The following is a 12,006-nucleotide window of genomic DNA, read 5'->3' as shown; positions in this document are numbered from 1 at the left end:
AAACAAACTACCTCACAGAGTTAACCATTATCTGAAAGTTTGTACCCTATGGCCAGCCTCTCCACTTCTCCTGCCTCACAGCCTCTATCAACTGCCACTTACCTCTGCTTCTCTGAGTTTGACCAGTTGCATGTGAGTTCAAATAGCATTTGTCTTTCTGTGTCTGCCTTACTTTGCTTCTCATAATGACATTTTACAGATGGCAGAATATTTGTTTATTTATTATTGGATAGAGACGAAGAAATTGAGAAGGGAGGGAAATAGACACCTGCAGCCCTGCTTCACCACTTGTGATGGTTTTTGCCTGCAGGTGGGGACCAGGGGCTTGAACCTGGGTCCTTGTGCACTATAACATGTGTGCTCAACCAGGTGTGCCACTGCCTGGACCCCTGTCACATTTTCTTTAAACCATCCATCCATAATGTCTCTTTTTTTTTTTAAATCGTTTCCCTTTTGTTGCCCTTGTTTTTATTGTTGCTGTTGTTATTGATGTTGTTGGATAGGACAGAGAGAAATGGGGGGGGCCAGAGAAGGGGAAAGAAAGACACCTGCAGACCTGCTTCACCACCTGTGAAGCAATTCCCCTGTACGTGGGGAGCCGGGGGCTCGAACCAGGATCCTTATGTGGGTCCTTAGGTTTTGCGCCATGTGTGCTAACCGCTTCACTACCGCCCAACTCCCCATAATATCTCTTATTGTTGCCTCTGTTTTTGGATCAGAAGTCATTTTCTCACCTTCAAGTAGGAATTCCACAAATATTCAAATATTCCACAGATACTTGAAATACCCACATATCCCTTATATTTTGCTGAGTGCTAGAGCTTACTCCAGTAAATAAGATGAGCTCAATTCCTGCTTTTCTTCTGTTTTCATCTCAGAAGGAATTTAAGGAGTAGAATAGTTGAGTAGAATGAAAGTACTTACTGGGGAAAAGATTTAAGTGCCTTGAAGATTGATTTCTCCTAAAGTAGGAGCATCATTGATGGGTTTTAAGTAGAGTGACATGAAATTTGTATTACAGAAAGAACATTCTGTAGTACTTGCAACTAGTAAAATACTTAACCCTTATGAAGGCAGTGGAGAAGTAACACTCTCTGTCTAGTTCTCTTAATCTCTGATGTAGCTAAATTCTTGAAACAGTATTATATTTTTACATGTTATTTATATTAATATTAAAAATTAAATAAAGAAGAAGAATATCACTCTGTCCTTAGTACAAAAAATAGAAGGCCAAGATTGGATTTAGGGAGGTGGATAAGAGTCGTAATTCAAATTTTGAAGAAAGTTGAGAATGTGGACCATGGTGACTGTTGAAATAGAAGTTCACACATTTGAAACTTGGGCGGTAGTGCAGTGGGTTAAGCACATGCAGCACGAGGCACAAGGTCCGGCGTAAGGATCGCAGTTCGAGCCCCCAGCTCCCCACCTGCAGGGGAGTTCTTCACAGGCGGTGAAGCAAGTCTGCAGGTGACTGACTGTCTTATTCTCCCCGTCTCTGTCTTCCCCTCTTTCCATTTCTCTCTGTCCTATCTAACAACAACAGTGTCAATAACAACAATAATAACTATAACAACAATAAAAACAAGGGCAACAAAAGGGAAAATAAATAAAATTTTAAAAAAATTTAAAAAGTTCACAGATTTGAGAATATTTTCAGTGTTAGATTTGACAATACGTGATAGGATTTCAGGAAGTAATAATGAGAGCACAAACTGCTGACAGTGATATACATAAAAGTAATGACATATGCTGTGACTAGTAACTGAAATTTTTATTATTTATTGGCACTGGTGATTTCTGTTTCAGCAATTCCACTCTTCCTAGTGGACTCTTTCATTTAGCTATTTTTAGTTTAAAAAGGTTTAGTTGATTTAATAATGACTAACAAGATTTAATAATGATTAACAAGATTGTAGGATAAGAGGGGTACAATTCCATACAGTTCCCACCACCAGTAGATCCCATCCCCTCTGGAAGTATGGACCCAGGGTCATTATGGGGTGCAGAGGGTGGGCAATCTGGCTTCTGTAATTGCTTCTCTGCTGGACATGGATGTTGACAGGTCAATCCATACTCCCAGCCTATTTCTGTCTTTCCCTAATGGGGCAGGGCTCTAGAAAGTTGGAGTTCCAGGACACATTGGTAAGGTCTTCTGCCCAGGGAAGTCAGGTTGGCATCATGGTAGCATTTGCAGCTTGGTGGCTGAAAAAGCATCAAGATATAAAGCAGAACAAATTGTTTAATAATCCGGAACCTAAAGGCTAGACTATAGCAGATGAGATTTGGGGTTTTCATGCTGGAAAAATCTGGTAGGTCTAATTTAGGTATATTCCAAGGGACTCATGACTTTAATAATTTTTGCCTGAGTCTGAATGCTGGCATGCAGGTAGACTAAAGGTATTGTCTGGTGAGATGGCGTCAGAGCTGGCAATGGGACTAGAAAGCTCGTTCAGGGAAGAGAGTAGCTCCCAAATACGGGAAAATTATATAAATATTGTTAACTGTAAACCCCATCGATTTGATCTTGGCCCCATATTTAGCACAGGAGCCTTTGTAACCTCTGCATCCCTGTAGGTCTGAGCTCACATTCTGTGGTCATAGCTAGGAGCATTCTAGGTTGCGCTCATTTCAGGACCAGTCTTCCTGGAGTGGCAGAGTATGTTGACCCAGCCTCCCTTTGGAGAGTGGGGCATTTTCTGCTTGTTGTTCTACATTGAGGGCAAGGTCCTGTAGCGGCCCACAAGAGGGTTTATGATGTTATTCCTGATAGAAGTGACCAGTGATGGTGGAGAGAGGGATCTGTTAGGTGTGTAGGCCCATCATTTCTATGTGGGAATCCCAGGATTCCCTGACTAGGGCCCTGGATGATGAGGTGGCTGCTAGTAACCAAAAGGGCCATCTTTAAAGTTTGCCAGTCTCTTGCCTTTATCCAGGTTTTGTAGTCCTTACTTTATCTGACATGGTTGAACTTAGAATGATTGAGGGAAGTGAAATGAGAAGTAGGTGAGGAGGGTATCTAGGTCTAAGTAGAAACTATTTGATTAAGTACTTTATGCTGTCCTTCAGGTCTTTCTACTTGCTGCACTTATTGAGTCACTACAAACTATTGTGCACGTTTACTTTAAGGCGTCTATTTTCTCCTAAGTCATGGATACATGTACTCTGTCTCATGGGCCCTGGTCTGTATCTAGTTTCTATAGTTTTGTTAGGAAGTGCACCACCCAAAATGGATTTAAGGAGTCCTGTGAGCTAGGAAAGGTGTCACCAGAGTACTGGAGTTGAAGGGTTGACCTTCCACACCTGGCATCTCTGGATATAGTCTGAAGTGAAATGTGTCGAGGTGGTACTGGTTGCATTGATTAGGTTGAGATCAGTAGATGCATTGTCAAATAGTATGGCTTAAGAGAAGCATAAAGCCAAGCCCCAGAGGTTCCAGGGCTTGGAGAAATGTGGGTTTTATAGAGAATGAGGAAAGTTCCTCACTGTCTTAGAGTTTAAGAAGGAAATTCCAGACAGAGAGGGAGCTAGAGTGGTGCTAAAACAATGACACCATGACACTTCACCACTCATGAAACTTGCCGTGCCAGAGTCTCTAACTTGGCTCCTCACACACGGCAAAGCATGCACTCTGAACTATGACTTTTATTTTACATATCCATACCTCTGGTTCTCTGGAGTGACTGTTAGCCTCACTAATTTTTCCTCTTGATCTTTCGGTGCTTGCTGTTTTCGCCGGGCTGGCTTCACGGGCGGGTAACAGACGACCAGGGACTCATGGTTGAGCTGTAGGCAGTATCTCTTTATTCATGCAGGACGCAGCACAATCTATACCAAGCTAAGTTAAACTAACTACTACAAACAATCTTGTCCTTATAAATATACTAGCCCAGTAGGGTGGGAACAGGATGCAATGCAGAGAGGGTGGAGAGAAAAGTGACTGGTGAAAATCAGGGTATGACAAGGAGAGGGGGCGGAGCAGGTGAGAATTCTACCACTAAACCACCAATGCCCTGGAAGGAAGGTGGTGCTTGTTAACAGAGGTTATGTAAATAGAATGAAGTGGTTATGTAAATAGAATGCAGTGTTAAGCAGGGGGGATTTAAACCAAATGAAGCAGAAGGGGTTTTTAGAAGCATACCAACAATTCCCCCTTTCTTTTTAACTAATGGTCATAGTATCAGGATTGTGGGGTGAACAGAAACCTATATCGTACAGGCGTTTTCAAAAGAACTGGCATAAGACATGGAAAACAAAATAGGCGAGCAGCAGTAACCAGTGTGATGCCAAGGGGAATGTTTCTTGCCTGAAAGGGCATTTCTTGCCTCTGGGAGTGCTTCATGCCTCTGGGGGCATCTCTTGCCTCAAAGGGTGTTTCCTGCCTCTGTGGGCATCTCTTGCCTCTTGGGGCGCTTCATGACTCTGTGGGCATAACCTAATAAGGAGGGGGAGTTTTCTGCCTCTGGAGACAGAGCCTGCAGGTGAGGGAACATGGTCTATAAAGTCTCAAGGCAATTGGCTGAAGTTAGTCTTTAAGAAACGCAGCAGCGTGTACCAGTAAGTCCGATGGAGGTGTCAGTCCAAAGTAGCTGACCACAGAAGAAAATGCCAAGGGATGAAACGCTGCATGTCTGTCTCGATGGGGAATGTCAGTCACCAGAATTCTGCTTTTCTGTAGAGAGTGAGCTTTGGAGTCTGAATCTGTTTCTTCAGGTCGTGCCAGGTCACATCATTGGTTTCCGGGGTGTGTTGTAGTCATTTCATCTTGTGGGCGATGTCAGAGAACAGGGGTCCAAATGGATTTCCGGGAATTCCATTTGAGTAGATGCTTTTTCATGTGAAGACTTGACAGCTGAAATTCACTTACTTGTCAAACAAAACTTGTAACAGATTAGAAGTTTACTATAATTGATAACTCCATTATAACTGGAAGTCCTTTCTAGTATGATTTTAAGGTTGCTTAAACAGTTTAAATTCAATATAATGTGGAAAGGTAAACAGAAGAACCATGGTAGAAGCCTCAGGCATGAGAATAATTAACATCATCATTGCACTATCTGCCCCACCCATAACTCATACAGTTTTTAGAATTAAACATTTCAGATTTATGCCAAGACATAAAAAAGAAATCAAAGGAAGGGAAAACAATTTTTTGGATTGTTTCTGGATGTCTCTAGAAATCATGGCTGCGTCCAGCATTTTTTTTTTTTTTTAAGTCAATGTCATACAAAAATTCAGTCATTCAAATCACTCTCTTACGAAACAGATCTCACCATGTAGCATCATGAGTCCCCGGAGGGCGTCCTAGTCCAAAAAGCTCTTCGAAATTCCATTTAGGGTGCTTCTGACTGTTCCTGCTGGATTGCTTCAGGCACCCATTTTTAAAAGTGTCTTCCCATCGGAGAAAGAATCCAATCAGGAGAGCAGAACTAACCACGTGTCTCCATTCTTGGGGACTGCCAGGGTACTGGAGAACGTTCCTCAAATTAGAGTAGTCCTTCTCCATGAGAAACATGCGAGAAGAAGTCCAGAAAGTCCCAGTGGAAATCCCCATGCATATCCCAAGGTCTACGATCACGGTCATAAAGAACCAAATTGTGACCCGGAGCAAAATGTAGTCCTTCTCCTCTGGAAACATGGGAGAGGGAATCCAGAAAGTCCAAGGAGAAATCTCAGTGCATCTCCCAAGCTCTGATTAGGGTCACAAGAAACCAAAGTTCCCGGTCAGGGAAACAAAGTGTGGCCCAGAGCAAAATGTTCCAGAGACAGAGTAACTGTCTCATGATGAAACAGTAGAGGCTTTGGCAAACCTCTTCATAAGTAGAAAGACAACCCATGGCGGATAGGTAGCCAAGTTTACTTATCTGGGCGATGGGTTAGATCCTGCATCGGTGCCAGTCCCTGTTTCAGGGCTTATGTAAGTCCCTGTTTGGGCGCCATATGTTGTTTTCGCCAGGCTGGCTTCACGGGCGGGTAACAGACGACCAAGGACTCATGGTTGAGCTGTAGGCAGTATCTCTTTATTCATGCAGGACGCAGCACAATCTATACCAAGCTAAGCTAAACTAACTACTACAAACAATCTTGTCCTTATAAATATACTAGCCCAGTAGGGTGGGAACAGGATGTGATGCAGAGAGGGTGGAGAGAAAAGTGACTGGTGAAAATCAGGGTATGACAAGGAGAGGGGGCGGAGCAGGTGAGAATTCTACCACTGAACCACCAATGCCCTGGAGGGAGGGTGGTGCTTGTTAACAGAGGTTATGTAAATAGAATGCAGTGGTTATGTAAATAGAATAGTGTTAGGCAGGGGGGATTTAAACCAAATGAAGCAGAAGGGGTTTTTAGAAGCATACCAACAGGTGCTCATTTCCTCCATTAGATTTCTTTCCCGACATCTCTTGCCTTTCAAGAGGAGACTCTATACTGATCATACTTTGCTTCAGAACCGAGATGTAGCTTGTTTACCTGTTTGTCAGCCACTTTAGTTGGTCTGTTAACCACAGAAATTTAATATAAGATTTATTCTGACTTCTAAAATTGCAGACTACACTAAGAACTGTCACAGGGCCATCACACTAAGAGATCTGTCTTTTCTTTTTGAAAGGCATTGGTTACTAGAAACTTGTATTTAAACTTGAGGGAGTGGCTCCGTAAGATACAGTGATACCGTAAGATACAGAGAGGATTTTGTGTACACCTGGGTTTGTGTAATTGGTAAGAGTAGCCTTTTAAGAGTTCTGTAATACTTTCAGGTAGTCTTAACTGTGGTGTTAAGTCAGTGATTCTCAGTAGCACTGATTGTATGCTGATATGAAGTACAAACAAGTAGTTACTTTTTATCAGATACACACGTTTGTAGATAATTTACTTAACGGCAACAAAAATATATCCTCAAAGGTTATTTCTTATAAGATCCTATTACTCCCACTTATTTTATTTGGCTGGAATTACAGCCAGTATAATAAGAAATTATATCAAATTTACAGTCGTTTTTCTGTTAACTTCACTAGTGCATGGAGAGAGCAAAGAATGCCTATGTGTGCATCATATTTCTCAGAAGACAAAAAAGGTATTTGGAACAATAAAACTGTTTTTTCTCTTTGAATTTTTAACAGTGTGATAATTGTGGCATAGAACCTATCCAGGGTATTCGGTGGCACTGCCAGGATTGTCCTCCAGAAATGTCTTTGGACTTCTGCGATTCTTGTTCTGATTGGTAAGTTTTTTTTTTTTTTTTTTTTTTTTTTTTTTTTTGCGCACTGCTTAACTTTGGCTTCTGGTGGTGCTAGGGGGCTGAACGTGGGATCTAGGAAACTCAAACATGAAATTCTTTTCCATAACCACTTGCTATATTCCTGCATTTCTTTTTCTTCTTTAAAGGTAAGTATTTTCTTATTGTATGTTTTCTTTTTCAAGTAGGCTATTTCTGGGGCTTGGGCCTACATGACAACTCAACTGCTGCTAGTTCCTCTTTTTCTTTTCTGGGGCGGGAGAGGGAGAAAGAGAGGAGGTGGGGGCACGCAAGCCACCTGCAGCATTATTCCACCACACATAAAGCTTGCCCCTGCAGGTAAGGGCTGGGGGCTTGAACTTGAGTTTTTTCCCACATGGTAACTAATGTGTGGTTTACCAGATGTACCACCACCCAGCCCAGGTTTGACATTTCTAAACTACTTCAAAATTTCTATACTTAGTGGATTCAATTTTCTTATCCTAGGCAAGTAAATCTTTTTTTCTCCGATACTGTATCTGAACTATTTTTTGTTGTTTTTTTCTATGAGAGATTTTGACAGATTAATGAATTTAAAAAAGTAGAGCAGTGAGCAAGTGGTATAACATTTAGACCAAATGCAGCCAGTGACATATAACCATGTATTTGTGTTTTTTTTTCTTTCTCTGCAGTCTACATGAAACAGATATTCACAAGGAAGATCACCAACTAGAACCTGTTTATAGGTCAGAGACATTCTTAGACAGAGACTACTGTGTGTCTCAGGGCACCAGCTATAATTACCTTGACCCAAACTACTTTCCAGCAAACAGATGACATGGAAGAGAACATCACACACTAGTCCTCTTCAACACATAGCAATGGTATCATTGTGAATTATGTGCACAGTTTGGAAAGATGCTCTGCTTTCCCTGAAATGACACTCAACAGCATGACAGCTTCCTGAGTGTTCTCGTCAAGTCCAGCTCTGCACCGTGTGGCTCTTGATCACTGTTGAGCAGCTGAACAATCCTGGTGAGCAGAGGGTTTCCCTGGTAAATTGCTTACCACCAGAAAGCTTTGTAGGTGGTGATCTTAAATGGGGGAGATGGAAACAAGAGCACACATTAAGGAGAGAGAAATTCCAAAGGTTTCAAAGAACTTGGTCATAATATGATACTGAGAAGACAAAGTATTTATATTCAAACAGTTCAGTAGCTTTCAGTTTTGTGAAAATAGTTTATCAGCACAGAAACTGACTTTAGAAAAAGTTTTAACCAATGATGGTGTTTGCTTTTAGAATATACACTTTAAAGGAACTCACTGTCCCAGTGGTGGCCACTGATTGGCCTTTAGTAAATTGGAGCTGCTTAACCATATTGATGTCTAATTTGTTTTAACCACAACGAACTGTCCTTATTATCAACAGAGAAGCACTACAGGAGGCAAATGTGGCATTGCTTCCTTAACCAGCTCACGGTGTGTGAATGTTATAAAATTGTCACTCAAATATATTTTTAAAATGTAATGTTATATAAGATGATCATGTGATGTGTACAAACTATGGTGACAAGTGCCAGTGGTAGTAACTGTGTAAAGTCCCTAATTCACAATATTAATTCCTTTATCTTACACAGCCTTCTGCCTCTGTATTTGGAGTTGTTGGTGCAACTCATAAAAGAAAACTGCCTAATATAAAAATCATATATATGGTAATAATTTCCCTCTTTTGTAGTCTGCACAAGATCCATAAAAGATTGTATTTTTATTACTATTTAAACAGGTGATTAAATTTAGTCTGCGCGGTGAGCAAGAGTTCACATGCATTCTTTTATACTGCTGGATTTTGTTGTGCATCATTTAAAAAAACATTTTGTATGTTTCTTCTTATCTGTGTATACAGTATGTTCTTGAATAATGTTCATTTGTCAGGAGAACTGTGAGAAATAAACTATGTGGATACTGTCTGTTTATATTCTAGAATGCTTGTTGTGACTTCCTTTTGCTTAGCTTCCTCCCCAACAACAAAAACAACAACAAAAATTTTTTATGGGTTTGCTTTCCCTGCTTATCTATCCTTTGAAAAAAAGGATAGAACCATATTATGGCAAAGAAGCTGAACTTGAGAATCTCTGTAAAATACTGTAATGTTTTCACTCAGTATAGACTGAAACAGTAAATCATATATATACATAAAACCTACCATGGTTAAAGAAAAGGTAATTTTAATGTTCAGGTGTGGAAATTAAGCTTTGATAGGAAAATTCTTTTTTTAATTTTTATTTATTCTATATGAGAATAAGCCCTTCATGAGTATAATCTCTGTTGTCCCTGAAAATTATCAATGGGAAAGGGCAGTATATAAATAAATATGTAATCCAAGATTGGTTAAGTACTATACTGACACAGTTTTTTTCCTGTTTTCTTCAATTTTAAATTAAGAGGAAATTATTTACTGGTCTTTTTAGTCCTTCATACTAAAATCTAATTTTAAAAAATTTTAACTGAGAAAAGTAATATAATTTTAGATATAGAGATATGAGAATTTTAAAGTAATATATTGATTAGAGATTAGTGATAATAATGATACAGTATATTTCAACAGAAAGAAAAGAAAATGCATTTGGCTTAGCTTCTCACCATGGGATTATTAGTCGGGGGAAGAGGAGAATCTTGGCATTCTTTGTATTTTAATGTTAAATGAATATGGCAGATCTACCTTCAACTTGTAGTAAGACAGTAGCACTTGAATGGCAATTCATGTGTTTGTATAGAAATAAAACTGACTAGTTTTGAGACCTATTCAAACCCAAAATCTTAAAGAGTAAAGAAGTTTATGAGCAATGCAATTGTTATTATAAACAGAAAGGACAAAAAAATCTACTTAATTTATTTTTCAGGAACAAAGAATTTGAATGACAAAGGGCATGGCTTTATGCTGGAACAAATGTGCTGGTTTTACACTTTTCAGCTCTAGGCAATAGTCCTTTTGGCTAGAAAAGTCCCTAAGGTACTGTAGACATGGGTAGGCCTATCATTTGCAATAGGTCTTCCACTTCTTATAAAGAAGTATTGCCTGTAGGAGACAGCTTAATCCTAAGTGTTAAAGTATTGCTTATTAGGTAGTATATTAAGATGTATCTTCTGGGATATTAGGCTCAAGTTATTTGCTAAGGACTGAAAAAAAAATTTAATGACACTTAAAACCGCCGTTTTAAGATTTTGACAGAGGAGTTTTTGATTGGCATATGTCCCTAATAATAGTAAATACCAAGTGCTTACTCTGCAAAGCAAGCACATAGTAACAAATTTAATTCTCACAGCTTCAAGAGACGTCAATTATCCTGTCTTCATATAAAGAAATCTAGCCAGAGAGGTTAAATAGCTTGTCTAAGGTCATATAGTTAGTAAAGTGACAAATGGTGTTTAACCTGACAGATTGTACCAGAGTCAATCTCTGCCTCTTCACTTGATTTTCCAAGCAAGACAATCCCATTGTGCCAGGTTTCACTGAAGTGTTAGAGGTGAAGGTGTTCAGGGTTGCTTCTCAGTCACTCCCACCCCCTCTGTGGTATCGTTCCTGGAGTACAGATCTAAGCATGTATTCAGATTTATAGCACAGACTAGAGAAGCATGATTTACAGGGAGAAAAGCACTGAGATATGATCTATGCCCGTAGTGAATTAGGGAAAAACACATATTCTGTATTTTAATTTGACAACAAGCATGTGGTCATGAAACTTAGGGTAAAGTTGGGACTGACTGTTGCTTGTGCCTCAGACAGCAGACGTATCTGTGCATGTTTGGTGCGTCTCTTAATCTGATAGTACACACCTTGTTCATTTCCTACCCTCCCGCCTTTTGTCTAGATTAAACCGGAGGACACAACGGTTCACCGCAATGTAAGGACCACTATTAATTTTTTTAAAAAAGTAAAATAGAGAAAACAGTACATCATGTGTAATAAAAATAAGTGCTGCTTTATGAAATCTGGTTTTTAGTCAAAGTGTGGCATACATTTTAAATTGCATTTCTACTCTGGGTAACAAAAGTTTGAAGACCATCATTACAGGTACACTGTATAGAACTGCAAGTTTTCAGATAGTAAGTTTTCCACAAGCTTATGGAGGAATTATCCTTTTTTAGGTTATATAATACTTATTTTCATTTCTTAATTTGGTGGAAAATTCACCTGTTTTCTATATATATATGATCTCAGAAGAAGAATCAACCTATATAATAATAGCTGAGTATTTGGGTTTTTGAAAGTAGTGTCACATTTACCTCCATAAAGCTAGAGACTATCCATGTCTGTCTGTATCCCTTATACCTTGCAATTGTTTCCATAGTTTCTTGGTGGTATGACCAATGGTTTTGTGAGTTACTTAATTTTCTCCTTTAGAAGTTGGGAGAAATTATTGATACCTGACTATCTCAGAGACCCTTGGAGGGCTTGCCTCAGGACATTTCCTTTACAGAGTTGTAAGGACTGGAGAATTTCACCCTATTTTAACTCAAGAATGTGGTTCAGTTCTGGGTGGCTGAGAGGATTTTGGTTCTCTTGGGGACCCCAGTTACATTATACATATTGATTCCATGCCACAGAATTGGAGTAATAGAATTGAAAGGGTGCTCGAGTGGAAATTCTAGGTCCTAGTTCATATGTGGATGTGAAGCTTTCAATAAACGTTGGCAAAGAACCACTTATTGAACACTAGGAACTAGTAAATGATCTACACGTATTGATTTGATTCTTACAACACCTCTATGAGGTTGCTGACTACTGTACAGTTGAG

General features: G+C 39.6%; 1 protein-coding gene across 7 annotated transcripts in view; it reads left to right on the top strand.

The window, feature by feature from the left end:
• The window catches only part of ZZZ3 (zinc finger ZZ-type containing 3), an 86,290-nt gene extending 77,097 nt beyond the window's left edge, over positions 1–9,193 (top strand). For all 7 annotated transcript variants that reach the window (XM_060202209.1, XM_016193000.2, XM_060202207.1 and 4 more), the window contains 2 exons: positions 7,116–7,216; positions 7,903–9,193. In XM_060202209.1, the coding sequence (XP_060058192.1) occupies positions 7,116–7,216; positions 7,903–8,047 (246 nt within the window). In that variant the 3' untranslated portion in view covers positions 8,048–9,193. The remainder of the gene's footprint in view (positions 1–7,115; positions 7,217–7,902) is intronic.
• Positions 9,194–12,006: the final 2,813 nt, after the last annotated feature.

The sequence above is a fragment of the Erinaceus europaeus genome, chromosome 11, assembly GCF_950295315.1.
Source record: "Erinaceus europaeus chromosome 11, mEriEur2.1, whole genome shotgun sequence".
Classification (NCBI taxonomy): Eukaryota; Metazoa; Chordata; class Mammalia; order Eulipotyphla; family Erinaceidae; genus Erinaceus; species Erinaceus europaeus.
This window is presented reverse-complemented; position numbering and strand designations above follow the sequence as displayed.